The 25,475-nt window shown below is 44.3% G+C and overlaps 1 protein-coding gene across 1 annotated transcript; it reads left to right on the top strand.

Annotated features, from left to right (window-relative positions):
- Nucleotides 1–3,155: 3,155 nt before the first annotated feature.
- LOC310835107 (anionic trypsin-like) lies at nucleotides 3,156–10,351 on the top strand. The gene is made up of 5 exons (XM_083719867.1): nucleotides 3,156–3,211; nucleotides 4,507–4,666; nucleotides 6,422–6,675; nucleotides 7,805–7,941; nucleotides 10,098–10,351. Exons 1-5 carry the CDS (start codon nucleotides 3,172–3,174, stop codon nucleotides 10,245–10,247), a joined length of 741 nt encoding a protein of 246 aa, XP_083575993.1. The 5' UTR covers nucleotides 3,156–3,171; the 3' UTR covers nucleotides 10,248–10,351.
- The last annotated feature ends 15,124 nt before the right edge of the window (nucleotides 10,352–25,475 follow it).

Consider the following 25,475-nt stretch of genomic DNA (forward strand, 5'->3'; position numbering starts at 1 on the left):
TGTCGTCTGCCGTGGCTACCCACTATTTAACAGTTTCTTAATGGCCCTAGCTTGGCCAGGTCCTTTTGCTGGCCCAGGAATCCCTCTGCAGCTTGTATTTCTCCCTTCACATCCCAAGTCATCAAAATCTTACCATTTATTAATTTCTAGGGGTCATCCCCCCCACCCAATCTATAACACCATTATTGTCTAGCCAGATGCTTTGAGAACGCCTCCCAGGTCAAACTCTGTTGACTCAAGCAGCTGATTACCAGAACCCATGTATTACACAGATCAGTCACAAACTGGAGAACCATTCGTGCTTGGAGGATAGAACGGGGGTCATCCACCTCCTGATAAAGAACAGTCTATCAGGCACAAAGACTTTTCTGAAAATCTTGAGCGTTGTCAGCATGGACTGGGGTGGCTCTGCAGAGTTTTGGAGGGAGTTCTCTCCCAACCCTACCTGGGCATGCTGCAGATTGAATGGTGGACCTGCTACACACAAGGCGGAAGTGCTACCAATGAGCCACACATCTCTTCCCCAAAGGACTTGAGACCTGTGGAGGTCTATATACATAGGTTTACATTGAAAAGAGGTGTTCCACAGGGAGGGGCCACTACCAAGAAGGCCCTCTACCTGGTTCCCTGCAACCTCATTTCTCATAGTGAGGGAACCGCCAGAAGGCCCTCAGAGATAGATCTCAGTGTCCAGACTGGATGATGGAGGTGGAAGCACTCCTTCAGGTATGCTGGGTTGAGGTCATTTAGGGCTTTAAAGGTCAGCACCAACACTTTGAGTTGTGCTCAGAAACATACTGGGAGCCAGTGTAGATCCTTTAGAACCAGTGTTATATGGTCCCAGTGGCCACTCCTGGACACAAGTCTAGCTGCCACAGTCTGGATTTGCTGTAGTTTCTGAGTCACCTTCAAAGGTAGCCCCATGTAGAGCACATTGCAGTAGTCCAAGCAGGAAATAACTAGAGCATGCACCACTCTAGCGAGACAGGTAGGGTCTCAGTCAGTGTACCAGATGGAGCTGGTAGACAGCTGCCCTGGACACATAACTGACCGGTGCTTCCATGGACAGCTGTGAGTCCAAAATGACCCTCAAGCTGCGTGCCTGGCCCTTCAGGGGCACAGTTATCCCATAGCCTTTTCCTCCACGAATCTGTCTCTCTACAGCCTGGATCTCAACCGAGATAAGTAGCATTAACTGATATGAACCCTGAAAGAAGAAGGTATGAACATGGATGGGAGGAGAAACACCCAGTGCCATTAATAGGTGAAGCTTTTCCTGGCACGGAGATACCATGTTAAATTTCTCCATTCCAGGCTACTGTGAAATGCAAAAGAGCAGGGGAAGAAGAAAAACTGCAACCTTCTGTATTACTTCCCCTTGCATGTGTTACACTAGCAACAATTCTCCACGGTTCCCTGTGCCAGAACTATGGGCACCAACCACCAGGAAAGTCCCCCCCCCCCTCTGGGAAGGAAAAACCTGGGTCTGACAGCATTGTATAGATAGGCTAATGAGGGAGTGCAGAATTGATCTCTGGAATCTTTCTGACTTCTCAGGGCCAGGGTGGGGGAAAGAATGCTCCCTGCGCCAACATTTAGTCACATGCTGGGCACGAGAATCTAAACTCATGAAATAACCACAACTACACCCACCTGATGTGCATGTTCATATTCAAGTTCAGAAGATACTGGGCAGATTTTACTAGCTGATGCAATTGGAGATGTGTCTGCCATTAGCAGGCAATAGGTGACCTTTTATTTGAGGACAGTTGGGGCATTCTGGGGCATGAATGTCCATTCTGGGCATGGTGCACCCACATAAAGCTCGTGTCCTCCAACATTTCTCCGATGAAAATAAGGATGTCCTATTCCATCATCATCACCATCATCGTCATTGTCATAATAATACCACTCTACCTATGTAACTGAGGGACGCGGGTGGCGCTCTGGGTTAAACCACAGAGCCTAGGACTTCCCGATCAGAAGGTCGGCGGTTCGAATCCCGCAATGGGGTGAGCTCTTGCTGCTCGGTCCCTGCTCCTGTCAACCTAGCAGTTCAAAAGCACATCAAAGTGCAAGAAGATAACTAGGTACCGCTCCAGCAGGAAGGTAAATGGCGTTTCCGTGCGCTGCTCTGGTTCGCCAGAAGCAGTTTAGTCATGCTGGCCACATGACCCAGAAGCTGTATGCTGGCTCCCTCGGCAAGTAAAGCAAGATGAGAGCCGCAACCCCAGAGTCGGCCACGACTGGATCTAATGGTCAGGGATGCCTTTACCTTTTACCTATCTGACTGGGTTGCCCCAGCCACTCTCAACATATATTAAAACATAAGAAAAGATGAAACATTTAAAAACTTCCCTCTGCAGGGCTGCCTTCAGGTGTCATCTAAAGGTTGTATAGTTACTTATCTCCTTGGCTTGGGGGCCACATAACTCCATTTCCTCCAACATTTCTCTGGTGAACATACGTCCTAAGGAAAAGCGGGACATTCCGTGATCAAATAAGAAACCAGAATGGCTTCTTTAAATCTGGGACTGTCCCTGAAAAACAGGGAAATTTGGAGGGTCTGTGTGTGGGATCTGTAGCTACAAAGGATTCACAACACTCCCTAGCCAGAATAGTGTAGTTATTAGGTTATGAAATTCTCTGTAAAGCTAAAGAAGGTCAGAACAATGTATGAACAGGGCTTGGTGGTTTCCTCGGCACTGTATATTTCCTGTCCAGTCTGGCCGAAGCTCAGCATAGGCCTGCCATTAATCTGCCATAAAATTCCATGCCCTACAGTTCCGACGGGCTTTAGAATTCTGCACTCCCTTGGGCTGGCTGTAGCCCACACAGAACAGGATTACAGGATTTGTGATGTTTCATAAGCATCCAAGATGGCGGAAAGGGGGCCCAAGACAGGACTCAGCTGTGTACATTGGCAGAACTACACACACCACCACATCTCAATTCCTAGAAATGTTTCACTTCAGATACAAGGCACCTGGGGTTATGTTATCACCTTGGGCACCTGCAAGGTCAATTTTAACCAAGCTGATGCAAGACTATGGGAAGTGGAAAGCTGTTGGGACCTTGGGCTGAGGAGATAAGGTCCTAGGGAAGGTATAAATGTGGAGAGATCCCTTCAGAAAGTCCTGTTGTAATTGACGAATCCACTGAGAAGACATCATGAAACTCCTCTTGGTCATTGCCTTCCTGGGAGCAGCAGGTGAGTCTTTCAAAATGCCAGGTTTTAAAAGAATACAAAATGAACCCCTGTTTCCAGTGGGTTTTGGGTACTGCTTTGAAAAGAATTTGTTAGCTCTTTTTTATGGTATGTCTGCATATCACCTTGAGACAGATGTAAAAGGTGATTCGTAAATTAATTTATTACAGAGTAACGAGGAGGTTATAAAATAATGGAGTTCTGAAGTCTTAGGTCTATGCTAGGTAAGACCGTTGCTGTAGATCAGCCATAGGCAACCTCGGCCCTCCAGATGTTTTGGGACTACAACTCTCATGATCCCTAGCTAGCAGGACCACTGGTCAGGGATGATGGGAATAGTAGTCCCTAAACATCTGGTGGGCTGAGGTTGCCTATGCCTGCTGTAGATGCTTGAGGAATTCATTCTTTAAGATTTCTAATGTAAAATTATCTGATCTAATATGTGGATTGCAACACAGTGATTCATCAGTTTCTGCACTTTCCAGTTCTTAGTTCAAAAATTGTATAGAAACATATGACATCTCTTCTGAGAGAAAATACAACTACTACTACTACAACTACTACTACTACTACTAATTTATTATTTCTACCCCCGCCGATCTGGCTGGGTTTCCCCAGCCACTCTGGCCAGCTTTCAACAGAACATTAAAAACAGAGTAAAACTTCAAACATTAAAAACTTCCTTAAAAAGGGCTGCCTTCAGATGTCTTCTAAAAGTCAGATAGTGGTTTATTTCCTTGACATCTGATGGGAGGGCGTTCCACAGGGTGGGTGCCACTGCCGAGAAGGCCCTCTGCCTGGTTCCCTGTAACCTCCCTTCTCACAGTGAGGGAACCGCCAGAAGGCCCTTGGAGCTGGATCTCAGTATCCGGGCCGAACAATGGGGGTGGAGATGCTCCTTTAGGTATACTGGGCCAAGGTGCAGTATACAGAAAATACAGAAACTGTGAAGAGATTAAAAATATGCATTTAAAAAGACATATGTTTATATGTGCATCTTCATGCGGTGTCTTTTAAATACAGATTTGTATGGGAACTGGACAGAGCAGTCCTATGGGTGAACATATGTAAAACTGATTTGCACATCCCTAAGAACCAGAAATATAGATATTCCTGAGATGCGACCACATGAAACCCAAGGGATTGAGCAACTGCCTCTCCCTTCTTAACCTTGACTTCAAGGCCAGGTCATGTTATCAATAAGAAACTGTGCCTAATTTGGGATTTTGTTTTGCTTTCTGAAGAATCCAAGTTACTTTGCAGTCCATGCTCATTCTGATTTTCCCTGTTTTTGTCAGTTGCTCGCCCCTTTGATGATGACGACAAGATTGTGGGAGGATACACTTGCGAGAAGAACTCCGTCCCCTACCAAGTATCACTGAATTCTGGGTACCACTTCTGCGGCGGTTCCCTCATCAATGAACAATGGGTTGTCTCAGCTGCTCATTGCTACAAATCGTGAGTGACTGAAACTTCCTTTCTCCATTGCCGTGTTTGTACTGCAAACCCACAAGATCTCAACATTTCAGCGGAGCTGGAGTTTAGGAATAGTAAGAACCAGTGTGGGTTTCGAGGGCTCCAGATTGTTCAGAGTAGACCCCTCTCGTTTTTATGTAACTAAGCAACACCACAGCCTATCGCCATGATGGAGCCATTGGTAGCTGCATCTGAATATAGATTTTGAAAGCATATTCTGGGTGGATCTTCCAGGACAATGCACTGAACTAGATCCTGAAGTGTAGAATGAAGAAAGCCCTCTCTTGATCCAGGAAAGGCAAAAGGCAGGATTTCTAATATTTATACTAGACCTATCTAATCCAGAGACTTCTTGCCATCTGTCAAACACTGTCTCACAGTACCCAATGCCTCTCTGAGTCCCTTTGGGGGAAAGGGCAGGATATAAATTTAATGAACAAACAAGCAAGCAAGCATTCCCCTCTGAACTTAAAGAGGACTCTGAGATCCGAGCATGAGGATTGAGCCACAAAGCAGTAGTTTCTCTGTCTTGAGTCTCACACCTTTCGCTAAATTGTGTTGTGTACTTAGAGCTTCGCTGGGATTATTTCCAATTTTTATTGAACATAATTTATTTACCACTTCAATGCTATTTTTCTAGAAAAAGAAGTGCCAGAGCTCAGCCATTTTATTGTAGCAACTCTTCTAACTGGTTTACATGGAATCTTGAATCTAATGTGCAATTTAAAAAACAAACACACACACAAAACTTCCAGGGGCAGCAGAAAGGCACCACTTATAGTCATTTTAAGAACGGGCTGGTACCATGCTGTTTTTTATTGTAACAATTTTATGGCTTTAATAGATATATATCTCTATCAATGTATGTTTAATTGGTTTTTTATAACATGTTTTTCTGTGTTTTTAGCAATTCATATTTTTATGTCAGGTAAAAAGGCGGGGGGGTATAAATAAATATAAAGCAACAACAACAACAATTAATGGAACAATATAAATATATATCTATTATTATTATTAGAATTTATTTATTCAGTATTCACAGAGAGAGACAAAGGAATGCAGTTTCTATTAAATAATGGCGTTGCTCCTAGTGAAGCCCAAACCCCTCTGTCTCTCCTATTCTACATCATCCCTACAGTGGTTGATCAGAGCTTTTTGCCTCTGAGCTTTCTGTTCTGATACTTGCAATGCCCGCCTAATCCTGGGGGGGGGGGTCAGGAATGCTTTCCATAGACACTGAATCTATCAGCTGTCTCTCCTCCGATTATTCTTCTTCCTGCTGTTCTTCTCCCAATATTTCCCAGCTTTCCCCCTCTGCAGCCTCTGAACTGTGGCCTTCTGCAAACCACTGTTCTAAATCTATACAGTGGTACCTCTGGTTACGTACTTAATTCGTTCCGGAGGTCCGTTCTTAACCTGAAACTGTTCTTAACCTGAAGCACCACTTTAGCTAATGGGGCCTCCTGCTGCCGCCGTGCCACCGCTGCACTATTTCTGTTCTCATCCTGAAGCAAAGTTCTTAACCTGAAGCACTATTTCTGGGTTAGCGGAGTCTGTAACCTGAAGCGTATGTAACCTGAAGCGTCTGTAACCCGAGGTACCACTGTACTGTCCTCCTGTTCTTGGGAAGGTTCAGGAGAAGGGGGGTGGCCCCCCACCATTCCTCCTCAGTCCAGCCCCTGACAGGCCAGACACCGCACAGTGCGCTCAGCACCCTGTCAACACTTGATTTTGCAGCCGCATCGAAGTGAGGCTTGGAGAACATGACATTATGCAGGTGGAAGGAGGCGAGCAGTTCATCAATTCCGAAAAGGTCATTCGTCATCCAAAGTACAACTCTTGGCTCCTGGATAACGACATCATGCTCATCAAGCTGAGCTCCAATGCCGAGATTTCCTCACGCATCACGCCCATCACCTTGCCTCGTGAATGCGCAGCTGCCGGAACTGAATGCTTGATCTCAGGGTGGGGCAACACTCTTAGCAGTGGAGGTGAGTATGAACATGGTTTAGTCAACCAATCGGCATTTATTTATTTACTTATTATTTAAACTACCTTTCAACCATGGTCCCCATCTCAGCAGTACCTAATTCTACAGCTAACAAAACAGCCCACTTTCTCGTCGATCCCCAAAGGTCTGATGGGGCAGATAGAAAAGATGTCAGGCCCAATTCATAGTGCCGGTTTTGACCTATAAAGCCTTAAATGGCTCAGGACTGCAATACCTCAAGGACCGCCTCTTCCCATATGAACCTACCCAGACCCTGAGATCATCTTCTGAGGCCCTCCTTCATGTGCCTTCTCCTCAAGAGGTCCGGAGGGTGGCAACACGAGAAGGGGCCTTCTCTGCAGTGGCCCCCCACCTGTGAGATGCTCTCCCCAGGGAAGTTAGCCAGGCAAAAATGTTCCTTTTTAACCAGGCCTTTGGTTGACCTGATTGACATCCTATACCCTTTAAAAATGTTGCTCCTTTTTTGGTGGGGGGGTTACTGGATTATTGTTTCTATCTTTATTTTATATATTGTGATCTTTTTTGTGAACCGCCCTAGACCTCCAGGTATAGGGGGTATGTAAATTCAATAAATGCAATGAAATGAAATGTAAGCACCTCAGCAGTTTTGATATCTTGTGAGCTGATCAGTGAAGCTCTCATGCCTTTTTACATAAGGCTATGTAAAATAGGGACGCAGGTGGCGGTGTGGGTTAAACCACAGAGCCTAGGACTTGCTGATCAGAAGGTTGCAGTTTGAATCCCCGCGACGGGGTGAGCTCCTGTTGCTCGGTCCCTGCTCCTGCCAACCTAGCAGTTCAAAAGCACGTCAAAGTGCAAGTAGATAAATAGGTACCGCTCCGGCGGGAAGGTAAATGGCGTTTCCGTGCACTGCTCTGGTTCACCAGAAGCGGCTTAGTCATGCTGGCCACATGACCCGGAAGCTGTACGCTGGCTCCCTCAGCCAATAAAGCGAGAGGAGCGCCGCAACCCCAGAGTCGGCCACGACTGGACCTAATAGTCAGGGGTCCCTTTACCTTTACCTTTAGAGGCCCACAAAGATAAACATCTCTCTTCCCAACATTCCTGGCTTCTTGTCTTAGTTGCACCCCTTTTCCTTTTCCTTCCAGTCAACTATCCTGACCTTCTCCAGTGCTTGAACGCTCCCATCCTCGCTGACGCTGAGTGCCGAGATGCTTATCCAGGGCAAATCACTGACAACATGATCTGTGTCGGGTACTTGGAGGGAGGCAAAGACTCCTGCCAGGTGAGAGGATTCACCTTTAGTTCCATTGTTAAATGAGGAGCTCTGAGCCCTTGAAAATACAGTGGGACCTCGGGTTAAGAACTTAATTCATCCTGGAGGTCCGTTCTTAACCTGAAACTGTTCTTAACCTGAGGTACCACTTTAACTAATGGGGCCTCCCACTGCTGCTTCCACCACACAATTTCTGTCTTCATCCTGAAGCAAATTTCTTAACCCAAGGTCCTATTTTTGGGTTAGCGGAGTCTGTAACCTGAAGCGTCTGCAACCCAAGGTACCACTGTAATTAACCACAAAAAATGTTTTGCTGCTCAGCTTTCTTTGGCAGCAGCCACAAATAGTTACAGGTATCCTGTCAGATGTCAGTCCTGAGTGGGAGCTGCCCCCCCTGCCCCCTCCCCTTGGCTACACCCATATTTGCATAATACACTTTGTGTTTATGCTGCTTCCCCCATTTTCTGTGGTGGAGGTGGGGATATTTGCTAAGGATCAGGTTGCACACTATGTCTGAAGGCGAAATCAGCATCTCAAGCAAGAATCACTGCTTGCTTCCTCAGAGGCTAAATTCACACTGTAAAGCAACTATGCTGCAGCACAAGGAGGGGGTAGAAATTCAGTTCAGTTCCCATGTGAAGGCAAACCTACATAATTCACGCTTTCTAAAACAATACACAAACCAAAGAACAGCTCTCCCCTAAATTCACACATCTCTGAATATTGCAATGCAGTTCTTTAAGCAAGTCACATGAACAAAAAATACATACGCGCTAGGATAAAGTGTGTCTAAAAAATGCATATATTGGTGAAAATAACGTTTCAAAAATGCAGTATATTGCAGGAAATCGCTTTGCAAAAATCTGTATATTTGCCAGTATTGCATATAAAAATGTGTATATTCAGAGAAATTCATGCAAAAATGCTGATAAATTATCCCGAGGACTTAAAAAAAACACAAAACAATTATTATTATTATTATTATTATTATTATTATTATTATTATTATATTATATCCCGTCCTCCCCAGCCGAAGCCGGGCTCAGAGCGGCTAACAACAGTAAAATGATACAACATTCTAAAATCATTTCATTATAAAATCAGTTCAAATCAGACCATTGGGCTCTGTCAAAGGAGGGGGTCAGGTTGTGCCTTGGCCAAAGGCCTGGTGGAACAGCTCTGTCTTGCAGGCCCTGCGGAAAGATGTCAAGTCCCGCAGGGCCCTAGTCTCTTGTGGCAGAGCGTTCCACCAGATCGGAGCCACAGCCGAAAAAGCCCTGGCTCTAGTTGAGGCCAGCCTAACCTCTTTGTGGCCCGGGACCTCCAAAATGTTTTTGTTTGAAGACCGTAAGTTCCTCTGTGGGACATACCAGGAGAGGCAAACTAAACTTAAGTCTGGAAAATCAGAAACCAAAACTGACTATTTGTCTCATCGCTTGCTGTAGAGCACATATTTCAACACTGCCATGTTATCTGGGCACTTGCTTGGTGTGACCATTTTACTGTGAGAACGGGAGAACTCTGATTGCTGCTGCTCTTCTGTTCTTGTGGGCTGGCAGGAGAAGCCCCAAAACTGTAGCAGAGACATGGAGAAGAGAGATTCCCAGAATTCAAGGGGGAAAAAGACTTCAATTGATTTTTTCCCCAATTTTTTTTATTGATTTTCCAAATTTATAACAAACATAGACAAACAAATATAAATCCTAACTGTAATAGTTCCACTTTTGTTAACATTCGACTTCCTCGAATCCCCCTAGCTGAGTTTCAATGTATATCAGTTTTCCAAAACTAATTTCTCATAAAATTTACTTAGTTAACATCTTTCTTTCTTTTCATATTAACTTTAGACATATTATTCTATCACATATTTCAATCCTAAGCCCATCTGGGACTTGCAAGTAGTTCTATTTAAGTTATCTTAGCATATGTAGCAAAATAGTCTTTAAATTTCATCCATTCCTCCGGGTACTCCTCCTCCTTCTGGTCGCAGACTCTTCTGGTCAGGTCGGCCAGCTCCCAAAAGTCCATCATCTTCATCTGCCATTCCTCCACTGTTGGCACTTCTTGTGTTTTTAATCGATATTTTTGCTGCCGTGCAAGGAAAAGCAACATGACCTGAGCTGCATGCATGCCATATTTCACTTGCAACCTCTTTTGTCTGGCAGGGGGATTCCGGTGGCCCCGTGGTCTGCAATGGCGAGCTCCAGGGCATCGTTTCATGGGGAATGGGCTGCGCTCTCTCTGGCTACCCCGGAGTCTACACCAAGGTCTGCAACTATATTGACTGGATCCAGGAAACCATTGCTGCTAACTAAGACAGCAGTTCCTCCTCTAGTTTCAACATACTAGCACCCTTTGCTTCTCATGTAATTCGTCTTAATAACAATAAAAAAAAAAGAATTCCAAGGAAATAAATGAATACAGATTACTAAACCTATCCTGGTTCGTGGTTGTTTTCTTTTCACCACACTCCAATCAAAGGGCATATCTGCGCTACAGACTTTTATCGTGGCACTTTTCACTTTCATATTTCCACTTCTTTTTAACCTATTTATAACGTGCATTTCTTTATTTATGATGATTCCTACCAAGACGATTTACAACTAACATTCAATTACAAAAGAACTCTTTTAAAAAAAACTAAAAGGAAAAAAAACACATTTAAAATGTTAACATATTAGAAACAGCATCACACTGCGCAAACTCAGATTTTCTAACCCTAACCCTTTTAGAAGTAGGTGGGATTTTTAAAAAATACAGTGGTGCCTCGCAAGACAAAATTAATCTGTTCCGCAAGTCTCTTCGTCTAGCGGTTTTTTCGTCTTGCGAAGCACGGCTAGTAACGGCTTAGCGGCTTTAAGAAAAAGGAAAAAAACTCGCAAGAACTCGCAAGACATCTCGTCTTGCGAAGCAAGCCCATAGGGAAATTTGTCTTGCGGAACGACTCAAAAAACGGAAAACTCTTTCGTCTAGCGAGTTTTTCGTCTTGCAAGGCATTCGTCTTGCGGGGCACCATGTATATTTCTTTTCCCCTTTTGTTTTGTTGTATGTACTGTACATGGGTTATTGTTTTTTGGTTGGTTGGTTGCCCTGGGCCAGATAAAGCAACCAACAAAATAAACAAATATCCAACAGGAAAAGAATATGAATTTCAGGCGACTTATGTACAATAACATTACCATGCTGCAATGCAAAGATCAAATTTAAATTCCACAGTACTTCCTTTTTTCTCGGCAGTGCCAGAGCCTCCGAGTGTCCCTATTTTCCAGAGACAGTCCCAGATTTACAGAAGACATTCTGGTTTCTGATTTGATCCCAGAATGTCCTGTTTTTACTTAGAACATCCCTATTTTAATTGGAGAAATGTTGGTGGGTATGGGACTATGCCATCCCCAAGCCATCTGAAAGCAGTTTTTTTAATGTTCATTAAACATTATGGTTTTATATATGTTGGAAGCCACCCAGAGTGGCTGGGGCAACCCGGTCAGATGGGTGGGGTATAAATAGTAAAATATAGTAGTAAAAGTTAAAGGTAAAGTGACCCCTGACCATTAGGTCCAGTCGTGGCCGGCTCTGAGGTTGCGACGCTCATCTCGCTTTACTGGCCGAGGGAGCCGGCATACAGCTTCCGTGTCATGTGGCCAGCATGACTAAGCCGCTTCTGGCGAACCAGAGCAGCGCACAGAAACACCGTTTACCTTCCCGCTGGAGCGGTACCTATTTATCTACTTGCACTTTGACATGCTTTCGAACTGCTAGGTTGGCAGGAGCAGGGACCGAGCAACGGGAGCTCATCCCGTGGCGGGGATTCAAACAGCCAACCTTCTGATCGGCAAGCCAAAGATGTCCCTATTTTCATCAGAGAAATGTTGGAGGGTATGCAGTGGAGGAACTTAGACTAAGATCCTTCAGTCTGAAGCCTGCTTGTTTGTCTTCCATCTTGGGAAGGCAGAAATTCTGCATCAGCCTTTGATGGCTACCATGTGCAGAGTCAGGCAATTTGTTAGTTCTATAGCTAGCCTTTTGTTCCATGTTGTACGTGGATTTAGTTAATGTATCAGATTTATGTGAAGAATATCCCGCAATAACTCTGTCCCCTGCTTCAAACCGATTACAGTTGGAGGCTTCCCTCTACTGGACACTTTAGGGACTTCCCCCCCATGAAAAACACAAAAGCTTCCATAAGTAAAATACAAGGGGTGTACAAAAATGTCCCTGCAAATCAGGAGTGGCTGTGTAACCCCCTCCCACTTTAGAGAAGTAAACCAGGTAGGCTTGCCATATGTCAGGAAAATCCCTGACACGTCCTGGTTTTCAGGTGTAAAAATGGCGTTGGGTGTATGTGTGTGATTTTGCTTAGTTGGCAGAATGTCAGGGGGAACCCAGTTGTATGACAGGGGGAAAAAGTTCAACAATTTTGGAGTCTTCCTTAAAAAAAAAAAGCCTGGCACTTTGTGGGTGTCAGGAATTTTACTTTTTGAAATATGGCAACCCTAAAACTAGGCTTCCCTCTGGGTTCACAGTGGAGCTTACAGATCTGCTAGGTTGGCCCATGAAACAAACACAGATTTGGTCACCTCTCCTGCCACTCCTTGCCCACGGTTTAGGTGGGCTGTCTGCCAATTTTATTTCTAAACTAGCACATGTATTTGTTCATTTAAAAATTTATTGTGCTCCTCTCTCCACTTCCGTTTCGACTTTCCTCTTTAAGAATAGAAACATTTCTTCAAATGTCAAAAAATACCAGGGCTGTACGTGGGGCCCCAATCCAAGGCCTGATCCTGCACCTTGGAGTGGCCTGATATGACCTGGGATATCAAAGTTGTCAGGATCTTATGAACAGTCATGTTTTAAAATTCCTCCTGAACGTTAAATAATGATGATGATCTTTTGCAAACCGCTTTGAGGCTTCCCAGCCCTCCCCCAATCAATTACAACAATATAAATGTTATGAAATGAATAAAACCAATCAATGTTCACGTGAATTGCATGGCTCAGCATGACAGCAGATGGCAGTATGCACAGAAGCCTTTGCCTCTTCGAGAGAAAGAAACCCTCTTAAAATAAGCCAAACTGGTAGAAATGATGCAGATGGGAGCATGTGTTGAAAAAATGTTTGCAAATATGTTCAGTCTGTCAATCAAGCGTTTATGGCAGTCCATCAACCAATTTTTTTAAAAAAGCACAAAATGACAGCCTTGGTAGAATTGAGTGATAGTTGTTAATACTGACTTATCATATCATACTGGAGAGAGATGACAGCGTTCACATATTTTGCTACCTGCTCCATCAAATATTAAAACACGCCAAGAAAACGGGCAGAGCATGTATTTTACCCATGAGCGCATTTGTGCATTAGTCATGTGGGTGCAGAGATGCAAAATAATTGGAGGAACTGAAAGTTGCAGCACACTGTGTATGGTCTGAATTAATTGAAATTGCCCAACCCCTTAGCCAAAGACCACCTGAAAAGCATCATACACATGTCACATTAAGAGGCAGTCTCCCACAGAAATTTTGAGAGTGTCTCCTATCTGACAAGATACAGTCGTACCTTGGTTTTCAAACAGCTTAGTTCTCAAACGTTTTGGCTCCTGAACACCACAAACCCGGAAGTGACTGTTCTGATTTGTGAACTATTTTTGGAAGCTAAACGTCCAACGGTGCTTTCGTGGCTTCCAGTTGGTTGCAGGAGCTTCCTGCAGCCAATCAAAAGCTGTGCTTTGGTTTCCGAATGTTTTGGAAGTCAAACAGACTCCCGGAACGGATTCCGTTTGACTTCTGAGGTACAACGGTACTTGATAATGGCCACTGATTGCATTACTTAGCCAGTGTGGCTATTCTTTTGAGATGGTAAGAATCCAGGTCACAGACATATGCTATTCATACACAAAATATCCTCTTAAGACAGGATTTGAAAAGTACTACTGGGAAAAGTTTCTCCAAGATATTTCCTTCTGCAGAATAAATATTTGGGGTTATTAAGATGGCTTCTGGATTGCTCTCCTGTACTATTTCAGACATGTAGTTTATATCCTTATGTTTGTGTGTTTACCTTGTGCACTGATGAACATTTATGTTGTTTTTGAGACCTTAGAATTCTTATAACACTGGGTATAGCTTTGGACTGAATCTTTGTGCCATCATAACACCACAAGCCATCATTTGCTCATGGGGGGACGGGGGACGGGACACAATAGGATTGCACTATAAGTATGGATCCAACCCACAGATTCTACGTCCAAAACCCACAACAGTGTTAGAATTCCTGATCTATGATTGCAGTCATAGGACTTTTGTCTTTCACATGACGATATGTGTTTTGACTCCATAGAGTGGGAAGTGACGGAGACAAGATAACAACAACAACAACAACAACAACAAATTTTATTTATATCCCGCCCTCCCCAGCCGAAGCCGGGCTCAGGGCGGCTAACAACAATCAAATAATCCAACAATCAAATAATCCAACATTCTAAAAACATTTCATTATAAAAATTAATTAAAATCAAATTGATGGCAACCGTTAAGCAAAATTCTGTGCAGGTTGCCAGAGGAGGGAGTCAGGCTGCGCCCTGACCAAAGGCCTGGTGGAACAACTCTGTCTTGCAGGCCCTGTGGAAAGATGTCAGGTCCCGCAGGGCCCTAGTCTCTTGTGACAGAGCGTTCCACCAGATTGGAGCCGCAGTTCTTTGGCCTGGGACCTTCAGGATGTTTTTATCTGTGGCCTGGGACCTTCAGGATGTTTTTATTTGCAGACCGTAGGTTCCTCTGTGGGGCATACCAGGAGAGGCGGTCCCGTAGGTACGAGGGTCCTAGGCTGTATAGGGCTTTAAAGGTTAAAACCAGCACCTTAAACCTGATCCTGTACTCCACCGGGAGCCAGTGCAGCTGGTATAGTACCGGATGAATGTGATCTCACAGCGAAGACACCATAAGGAGTCTCGCCGCGGCATTCTGCACCCGCTGGAGTTTCTGGGTCAGTCTCTAGGGCAGCCCCACGTAGAGCGAGTTACAATAATCCAGTCTGGAGGTGACCATCGCATGGATCACAGTGGCTAGGTCAGGGCGAGAGAGGTAAGGGGCCAACTGCTTAGCTTGGCGGAGATGAAAAAATGCCGCCTTTGTTATAGCTATAATCTGCGCCTCCATAGAGAGGGAGGTATCAAAGATTACACCCAAACTCTTAACGGACGGTGCTGGCACTAATTGCACCCCCGCAAGAGATGGGAGTTGCCCCCTCAATCCCATATCGTCCCGTCCCAGCCAGAGGACCTCTGTCTTCGAAGGATTTAACTTCAACCGGCTCCCACGTAACCATCCAGCCACAGCTTCCAGACATCTGGTCAGTGTGTCTGGGGCCGAGTCAGGATGGCCATCCATCAACAGATAGAGTTGGGTGTCATCAACATACTGATGGCAACCCAGCCCAAAACTCTGGACAAGCTGGGCGAGGGGGCGCATAAAGATGTTAAAAAGCATCGAGGAGAGTATCGCACCCTCAGGCACTCCACACACCAAGGAGTGGCGCACTGACAATCCCCCCCAAGCGCCATGTTTGTGTTACTGTGTTCTTTTGTTACTGTGTTACTGTGTTGTCTTTTGTTCTTTTTCTCTTTGTTGTCTGATGCTAGAGAGAGAGAGGGAGCCATGTTGCAGTACTCCGTGTGTGTTTATATGTAAATAAAGTAGATTAGCCAAAATGCTGAGTTGCTGAGGTCTGTTACACAACTGCGCAAACTCTGCAGATCTCTAAGTGTGCCGGTGTCAGTTGGCATCGGTTAATGTGATGTTCGGCCTGAAGAAAGCTTTTGAAGCTCCCAAATGATCGACCAGGAGGGAGGGAACATGCCAGTCGGGCATGTGTCTCTGCCAGAGTCCTCCTTGAGTGTAGGCTGAACTCCTGACAACCAGGACATAGGCTTTGTTGTGGTACTTCCCCTTTAACATTTCATTCAGCTGCTTGGGCTCTTAGGGATGGTTTCTGGGAGTGAACCAAGATGCCCTGATTCATGGGAAATGGGGTGTTTGCACACTGAATGCTTCGAATGTGGGGAGTGTCACCTACAGAGGCCAGAAATCCAGCACGAGGGCAAGCCAGGCCACACATTAGGTCAATGGTTGGGCTCTGGCGTTCCATTGACCCTACTTGGCACACTTGAAATGGCCCCCAGATTGTGTGTGTATGTATTTTGTGTGTGTCTGGGTGGGGTGTGTGAGAGATTTCCAGTGCCAGCCATGAACACCTGCCCATGCTTGCATAGCGCAAGGCCTACTCTCAAGCAGCAGAGTCCAAAGAGATTATTAATAAACTAAGAAGGACTTGACGTATCTCGAGCTATTGTCGGCCAGTTTGAAAAGGGTGGGCACAGGAAGTACTGACATCATTTCCTTCACGGTCTGTGCCAGGAGTTCACCTCTTTCATCATTCGAGCTCAGTTCAGTGTACAGATCAAATGATGTCTCAACTGCTGCTGATCCATTCGTGGCTCTTCGTGCCTCTTTGTAAGAGGGAGAGGCGGGCAGGGGGGGGGGAGAGAGAGAGAGAGAGAGAGAAAGAAAGAAAGAAAGAAAGAAAGAAAGAAAGAAAGAAAGAAAGAAAGAATTAGGCTGCTGAAAGACTGCTTTTAAAATGTGAAAGTGGTGGGAGAGACATCTGCCCCATGGTAGACAGATAATTTCTTTCTGCCCCACTGTCACTTCTGATCAAATAAGTTTGGCAGCTTTTTAAACTACTAAAATCCACAAAAGCCTGATTAGAAGAGTGGGGTGAGTGGGAAGACCCCAGGCAGAGACCCCTTTTTCAAACCATCTGTGTCTCTCATTTCTCCCGTCTTAGCAAACAAAGGTTGAAAGAGAGAAACCAAGTCATGGATGGCATTTTTTACGGATAAGTTATATTTTCTTGGCTGTTGAGTAGCTCGTGTTCCTGATCACCAGGACACCAGATACAACCTACAGCCTTTCTGATTGCATCCTTTCCTTGCCCCCGATAGTTCTTTGTGATGGAGAACAGCGCTTGTTTCTCTCCCAGACTCCCCGGTGGGAAGTAAAGCAGCTTGGAGACACGGCCAAAATGAATTGCCACCAGATCGGCATAGACCACAGCTGGATGTACTGGTATCGGCAGCCGGCAGCAGGAGGAGAGCTAGAATTCATTGGTATGCTGGTTAGAGGGACTCCAGAGCCCTCTTTTGAAGACAGGTTTAAAGGCGGGCGATTCACGATGGGAAGCGAGGATAAAAAGCACTGCTCCCTGCAAATCAGCGAGCTGAGACTTGAGGATGCTGCCAGGTACTTCTGTTCCTCTGGAGCAGCACAATGCTGCAAACCTTCAGCTGCTCTCCACAAAAACAGTCCTATAGGGTGGGGATGAGGAACTCAGCATTGAATGTAGTCCTTCAGGCCTCTCTGTTTGTCCCTCAGGAACACTCGGCTCAGCCAGTTGCCTCCAGGAGCGGACTTGGGTAACCTTTCGTAATATGCTGCTCTGTGCAAGGTCAAAATTTGTGCTCCAAAATGGATATTCTCAGTTATGGATCTTCTCCATTTTGCACCCCCTTGTCTCGGTGCCCTGCCCAGTGGAACTGGTAGATATCTATATCTATAAAGATATAGAATCTGGATTCTATATCAACTTTGTTTCATAAATGTTAGGCATTTGCAAATTTTGTGGGGGCTTTCCTCCCCCCTTGGCAACTTAAAAGATGTTATGATAAGGAATAATAATGTAAAGGTGGTAACTAATTTGATCTCCTCACCTCAGCAAAAAACAGTAATTGCAAAAAAAAAGTGGGGGAAAGCTCACCTCTTACTATTTATGAATGGATTGAAAAGATTTGGTCTGTGTTGATCAAGATCAGATTAGCCTACTATGACAGAATGCAATAAATCTACCCAGTAAATTCATGGAGAAATGAGTGTTAATTTCAATAACTATGGCAATGTGCAGCCATATGCTGTTTTCAGTTTATTGTAAAGTTATTATGTGGAAACCTTGTAAACTTATAAAATGCTAACTAAAAGAATAGGGTTAGCACTGGTTCACAAATCAGTCCTTTCTTATCATCCTTTAATCTTTTTGTGAGACATGTGTGTTTCTCTCTCATCTTATTAAAAATGAAATTATTTTCAGAATAATTATAAAATGTTTCTGTAGACTGGTCAAACACGGCTTGATGACATCACAAATACTAGCCAATCGACACCCTCCATAGCAGGCTTCCCCCACCCCCCTTGGTTCAAATTAAGCCATATTGAAAACTTGCAAAATTCCATCCACTCAAACTTGCTCAAGGAAAGGAAAATGATTTTTTAAAAAGGAATGTAATTGGGGCACTTAGTCAAAACTTAGTCAACCTTAGTCAGTGCTCTAAGAATATAACAACTGCCTTTACTCTTTGGAGAACTCACACTATGAATAGAGAATATTGGATCGTGCCCCCTTCTCAAAAAAAAGATTACCTTCCACAAACTTCCACTCACTGACAGCAGGAATGCCCACCCAACCCTGTAGCTCTGTATGACGTTCGACATGTGCTATTACCGTATTTTTCGCTCTATAACACGCTCCCAACCATAACACGCACATAGTTTTTAGAGGAGGAAAATCCGTAGGCATGCCACCCATAGGCATTCCCTCCATAACACACACAGACATTTCCCCTTACTTTCTAGGAGGAAAAAAGTGAGTGTTATGGTGCAAAAAATACGGTATATTTATTCACGCAAGTGGTATAGTGATGTGAGCTGAACAAATCAGGAGGCAGCTTGTGCAAGATTTTAGCCCCTCCCCCATGGACCGGAGAATCGGATTGGATTGGCTAACAGGAAATAAGATACCACCTTAAATAAAAGTGGCTTCTTAAGAGAGAATTGTTGCGTTTTTTAATCATCTCACACAGAAGAAATATTTTCCACCTAGGTATACATGCATCGTTGAGCATTTAATAACAATTTGGGGGTTTGGCTGTTTAAAGAGCTCCCTCGGAAATCCTTATTGGAAGGATTGGGTAGCTGTCTGTTGGGTAGGCTAGGATTATTTCCATTTTGCCCATGAGGTAAAATTTGAGCTGGAGAGTCCTCAGTTGCATTCTGACCCACATCATAAGTGTATCCTTTAGCTTTTCTCTGGTAAATGTTTTGTTTTTATTCTGTACAAATTTCTTTAGAATTAAAAGCTCATTTTTTTCTGAACAGGAAGGCAGGCAGATATCTCTACCTCTAGTTCATCACTCATCACATGCCCCTGAAGACTATATAAACTATATATGGCAGCTGGCATAGCAATAAGGAGGAGAAGAGGAAACACAGGTCACTGTGGCTTCCTGAGCAGAGGAGCCCCCTAAGGAAATTCTGCGTCTGGTTACATGTTTTTGACGGTTCCCACCAACTCTGCCACTGTTCCCTGACTTGGCTGAAACCTTCACTTGGCTGTTGGTGTCTGTGGTGAAACTCAGGGAGGTGCCATTACTGTATGAGAGTAAATCATTGTGGGGACAGGGGGCTCACAATGATTCATTTCTTCAAGAGGCCTTTACAAAAACCCTCCCTTGCTTAACAAATGGGCTCTAGCCAGGGTTTCACAGCAGATCTAACAATGCAGAACTTCACAGCCTTTTCAGACTTGGGAGCCACCATTATTTCCAATCGAAGAACCACTTTTAATATTTGGCCACATATTTTATTCATTCCTTCATTTTATTATTATTATTTATTATTATTTCTGGAATTTCTGTCCCACGTTCCTAACCCACAAGACTTCCAAAGTGGCCCAAAACATCTTAGGTGTCCTACTCTTTCTCTCAGTCCTTTCCCCTTCATGTATCATTCTCACTCTCTATGCCTCTTTCCCCTTAAAAACAATTACAAAAAGAAGATGGCATTTGGTACCCCTGGAGTGACCCAGCTGAGGTTGCTGGCATGAATTCCAGTTCTGAATCATGCTCCATCATTTGAAGAACACTGGGGTAGAAGAACCCACGGAGACCATCTGTTTATTGGATTTCTCATGAAAGATGGGGCTGACTAAGTCTATAATCTGCTCAAAAAAGGATAAAATCCTCACTACTTCCATTAAGGGTGGATTTCGATAATCACCTTTCTGCACAATTATTGCCCCTGCAAGTTTTTAAGGTAGGTTTTTAAGTGGTCCAGTTGTTGTGATAAGTTGTTTGAATTCACTCTTACTAAATCATGTCTCCTCTCACAGTGACCCTCTTTCTTGTTCTAGGAATCTGTCCTTGAGGGAATATCATTCTGAAGACCCTGTTCTCAAAACACACTACGAGGCAAGGTATGGGCAATATTACCAAGCCTGGTAACACAGTGTTCCAACAATATCCTGTATTTTGGGAAAGGGACTCGACTTACTGTTTTAGGTAAGTACTTCTTCAACCATAACTTGAAATATTGAATAATCATTCCCTCATTTCTGGGAACTGTAGTTTTGCCAGGGATAGGGAATATTGCTCAGCACCCTCATTAAACTACAATTATTTGGAGGAAAGCATGGCAGCTGAACTTCCACGAGACCAAACTAAATGTGTGTGTGTGTAGTTTAGACCCTTTCTGTCTGAAGACATCCCCTCTTCCTAGACCACTATTGGGCAAACAACATTCCCTTCAGTTTGTTCTCTAGAGCCTTAAGTTTAAACAAATCATCTCACTCCTGGGCATATGAGATCATTTTCCAAAGCTACATAGTTGATTCTTTAGACTGCAGAATATATACTTCGGTATGCACCATTCCCCATTTCAAACTGTCTTTTTAAAAAGCGATAATACTAAATAAGGAGAGAAGCATTATACATAAAATAGGTGTTGTGGGATGTCTTGGCTTAAAATATAAATAGAACAAACAGGTTTTACAAGCAAGGAAGAGTCCTGTGTCTTTCTTGGGTCAGGCTGCAGTGCAGGTATATAGGGGAACCTATAAAAAGTTTGCAGAGTGGAGTTAAGGGGCATGCCACAGAAAAGGCAGCAGCAGTCCTGTCTGGCACCTTTCCCTACAGCTGACCTTTGCTTCTTGGCCACACATCCTAAATCTCCCAACTGAAGATAGCTTTTTGTGCATCTGCCAGAGACAGGCTCTGATCCATGAAAGCACATGATACACCATAAATCTATTAGTCTTTAAAGTGCCACCACAAGACTGGTTTTGCTACAGTAAAATCTAACATGCAGATGCCCCTTTGGGACTTGGTTGATCTATGGGTAGGTTCGCTAGATATATTCCCCACTTCTTCCATAGTTATCTTGGAGAAACAGAGGGAGGTCAAGATGAAATTCTATGAGATGAAATGGGTCTGGAGACAGGGCAGGGTGGAGAGAAATATTCTAGAGGTTTCCCCACCTAAAGATAAGAAGTCCCATCATTTTCTGAAAACACTGTTGACGTGGTTTTGTTTTTATCTTTGCCGTATGAGATAAGTCACTTGTGAGCTCCTAAATCACCCTGTCTTAACCAGAGATAACTTCTTTGGGAAATTTATTCTTGTTGCTCTGTTTAACACTGTGTCAAACACCCCACTGAACTTTGGCCAAGGAACCAGGCTGACGGTTCTAGGTGAGTTTTTTTTTATCTCCCTAAGAAAATTCTGTTTGTTAGTAGAAACTAGTAAGGAGCACAATCTTCAGGAAAGGTTTTTTGTGTGCAAGCCCAATTAAAATCCCCTGCTCAAGAGAAGAGTTATGTTTGTTTTGGAGGACATCCAAATGAGCTGTGTCCCAAGACTACAATCGTATCCCAATTAGTAAGAAGCTAAAAATGTGCCCCTCTCACAAATGCAGAGAATAAGCAGAGTTATAGAATTGTAGAGTTTGGAAGGGACGCCTTTGGTCATCTAGTCCAACCCCCTGCAATGCAGGATTTTTTTTTTACCCAGGGTAGGGCTTGAACCCATGACCTTGAGATTAAGAAGTCTCATGATCTACCAAGTGAGCTATTGATATTCTCAAGATTTAACCTAAAAATGGAAGTAGGAAGAAAGAAGCATCTTAATCTGAATCAAACAATGAAAACCCTGGACATACGTTAACCATAGAGGCTGCAATTTTATTCTGCAAGGGTCATGGTCAGGAAGCAGAGTTGTACCAGAGGAGCTTAGGACAGGCCTTCCCACCCCTCGTTCATTTTCTGGCTGGCAATTGTTGGACCAGGCAGGTCAGAAAAAGGCAAGAGAAAGGCAGTATCTATGTTAGAAAACCCCATTGTTTTTAGGTGATGGCTTTGTCACTGTGTACTCTGAAGCTTACTTTGGGAAGGGCACTCGACTCACAGTTCTTGGTAAGAAAATCCGTGGTGAATTGTTTCATTTTCTGTATTGGAATTGGCTAATTGCGACAGAGGTTTGTAAAAGCAAAGGGGTCTGGGATGTAGGTCCTTTTTAAACTGTTCCCTAAAATGAAATGGGGGTGTTGTGAATCAGCACAGCTGCCAAGAAAATTTGTTAGTCATCAAGACTTGTTTTGGATTCCCCTGAGCAGCAATAGATGTTTTTGCCTGAGGAGCAATCTCCAAATTCACTGGCAATTTTGCTCCAGGAGAAGTTTGGGGACTACTTAGGTTGGTGCGCGTACAGAAGGAGAGAAAGAGTTTCAGCTAATCTTATTCACACTTATTTGGCCCCCTTCAAAACTCCACAGGTGTTTTGCCTGAGGAGGAACTCTTAAATTCCACCTCTGTTTGAAGCAAAATGTCTGTGGCAAGTCTCCAACGAACCATTTCAGTGCAGGAACAGACTGGCTAAATAATTAGTAGGGATATCCATGAGAGGTCTTTTCATTCTCCGCAAGGAATAACTCTCCACATCTGTGCATCACTTAGTGTCTTAGCACCTGATTACAGAAGGCTGGATGTGATAAAGCGAGGGAAATTGTTGAACTACAGTTCCCATCAGCACCAGCGAGCTTGGACAGTGGTCAGAAATGATGGGATTTGTAGTCTGGCAACATTTTGAGGGCTAAATGTTCCCCACCCCTGTGATAAAGGCACAACTAAACCCAGGTTGTGCTGGTTTTTCTATAAAGCTAGGGGAGGTTTAAAGAAAGGGAGGAGGGGGCTTAAATCCTTCCTTTGTGCATGCTCTCTCCACGAAACTGCTTCTCTCTGGCTGCCCCCCCCCCAAAGGGATTACTTCCATTCATGAAGCTCCACTGGGAGAAATATTGCTGGAGAGAAGTGATTTCAGAGACAAAATGAAAGTGTGGAGGAAAGCTCTGGATGGAAGTTTGCATTCCTGCCTGCCAAACCATGCTTTATATCAGGGTTTCCCAAACTTTACAGCTGTTTTTGGACTACAATTCCCATCATGCCTGACCACAAGCCCTGCTAGCTAGGGATGATGGGAGTTGTAGTCCAACTACAGGTTTATACCATACCTTCACCCACCTCTCCCTGCTTTATGAAGACTTCGGGTGGTCAGATGCATTGCCCAAAGGGATGAGAAAAAGAGGAGGTCAACTTGCTTGGAACTTTATATGTATAGATGCAAATTTATAAAATAAGTTTGCATAATTGGACAGCCCTCAGGTAGAAAACACCTTCAGACACAGGACTGTCCTCCAACAGCCCTGAAAATAGACATGTGGCCACCCTAGAAGGAATCGGTGGCGACCCATTTCATGGATCTCTGCTGATGTCTCATCAACCTTGGCTCTGAATTTGTGAGATAGCTTCACTGAGAAGTATTGCTTGCAAAGTTGTGTGAGCATTCTATGAGATGGAATGAAATGATATGAAAATTCTGTCTGGGGGTGTTAGGTCCTTCAAGTCCTATTCACACACATGCAAATTATCACAATCCTAATGTAGTAGCAGATTCCATGCTCAGAGAGCATGCAGGTGACATTTGCAGCTCATCTATCCTTGTCCTGGAGCCTCCAAGGAATTAAAGGGCAGAGGGGGAGGGGGAGAGATGTTGTCAAGAAACAGATGCCTTAGATAAAGTGTGTTCTGCAATTAATTTCTGTGACAGATCAGGAGGAAACAAATGTCTCTGCCTTCCAACAGAAAGCCTCATTTCTTTTCATGTCTTATCAGCATTGGGTAACTTATGAAGTAGTGGCAGAGAGGAGGAACTTTGACAGAGCAGCTTTCCAACTGTAGCAGACAGAGGATTACCTTGTGGGGAATCAAAGTGGGGTTATTTCATGAGCTAGTTGGCTGTGCAAACACTGATCCGTTACACTTTGGAGCAGGGACCAGGCTGACTGTATTAGGTAAGAAGACGAACCTTCTCACGAACCTCTGTACTGAAAAAATGGTAAATCTAACATTCTTTCGAGTTCCACGTTGCTATCTTAACAAATATATATGTGTGTGGCACAAATTGGCTGACATGCGGGAAACCTTTTCCACCTAACAAGCAATTTGGCTCCAAACACTGACTCCATAGCTGTCCCAGACAGAAAAGAGAGCTTTGTTAAACAAAACAAAAAAAAATAGGAATTGGTTTGCCCAAAACTGTACTGAGGGCTCAAATGTTGTTGTTGTTGTTGCTTAGTCGTTTAGTCGTGTCCGCCTCTTCGTGACCCCCTGGACCAGAGCACACCAGGCACTCCTGTCTTCCACTGCCTCCCGCAGTTTGGTCAAACTCATGTTCGTAGCTTTGAGAACACTGTCCAACCATCTCGTCCTCTGTCGTCCCCTTCTCCTTGTGCCCTCAATCTTTCCCAACATCAGGGTCTTTTCCAGAGAGTCTTCTCATGAGGTGGCCAAAGTATTGGAGCCTCAGCTTCACGATCTGTCCTTCCAGTGAGCACTCAGGGCTGATTTCCTTAAGAATGGAGAGGTTTGATCTTCTTGAAGTCCACGGGACTCCCAAGAGTCTCCTCCAGCACCACTTCCATAAATCGGGCTCAAAGGCAGCCACAGGCAATCCATTGCACATTCAATGTGAAAGCTGACAAAGAAGGAGAGAGCAAAAGGCCAATCTCTTAAAGCCCGGGGGGGGGGGGAAGAAGAGAGAGACAGAAGCAGGAAATATAAATGTGTTAGCTGGTTAGACTGATATGTCATAGAAATATAGAGATGGAAGGGGCCGTAAGGTCCTCTAGTCCACCCCCTGCAATGCAGGAATCCTTTTGCCCAATGTGGGTTTCGAACCCATGACCCTGAAATTTAGAGCCTCACGCTCTGCTATCTGCTCCAAACAGCAGAGGATGAATGTGATCAGAATCTGCACATTTTGCAGAAGCCCTCCTCATCTACATAAACAAGGCAGTTGTTGATATAATACATTAGGAGTAAATAGCGTGATCATGTTATTTATAAATATAAGCACTGGAAATGGGAATTGTGGCTGCCCATACCTGCGACCAGCTGGTTCGTGAGTTACATTTGACCATCCTAGTGTATATACCAAGACAGTTGTCTCTCAGCCTAGTGCCATCCAGATGTTCTGCGCTCTAGCAGCTATTCACCCTGGCCAGAATGTCCAGTAGGCATGATGGGAGCAGTAGTCCCAAACATCTGGAGGGCAGAAGGTTGGGAAAGCCTAGACCATGGGTAGGCAAACTAAGGCCCAGGGGCTGGATCCGGC

This window comes from Podarcis gaigeae (assembly GCF_964106915.1).
Source record: "Podarcis gaigeae genome assembly, chromosome: 17".
NCBI classification, from domain to species: domain Eukaryota; kingdom Metazoa; phylum Chordata; class Lepidosauria; order Squamata; family Lacertidae; genus Podarcis; species Podarcis gaigeae.

What these genes read in the sequence shown, in the direction of transcription:
- LOC310835107 (XM_083719867.1), top strand. Translation starts at nt 3,172, where the DNA reads ATGAAACTCCTCTTGGTCATTGCCTTCCTGGGAGCAGCAG. An exon ending in TGCCTTCCTGGGAGCAGCAG is followed by an intron (nt 3,212 to 4,506) that starts GTGAGTCTTTCA and finishes TGTTTTTGTCAG; the next exon opens with TTGCTCGCCCCTTTGATGAT. An exon ending in GCTGCTCATTGCTACAAATC is followed by an intron (nt 4,667 to 6,421) that starts GTGAGTGACTGA and finishes TTGATTTTGCAG; the next exon opens with CCGCATCGAAGTGAGGCTTG.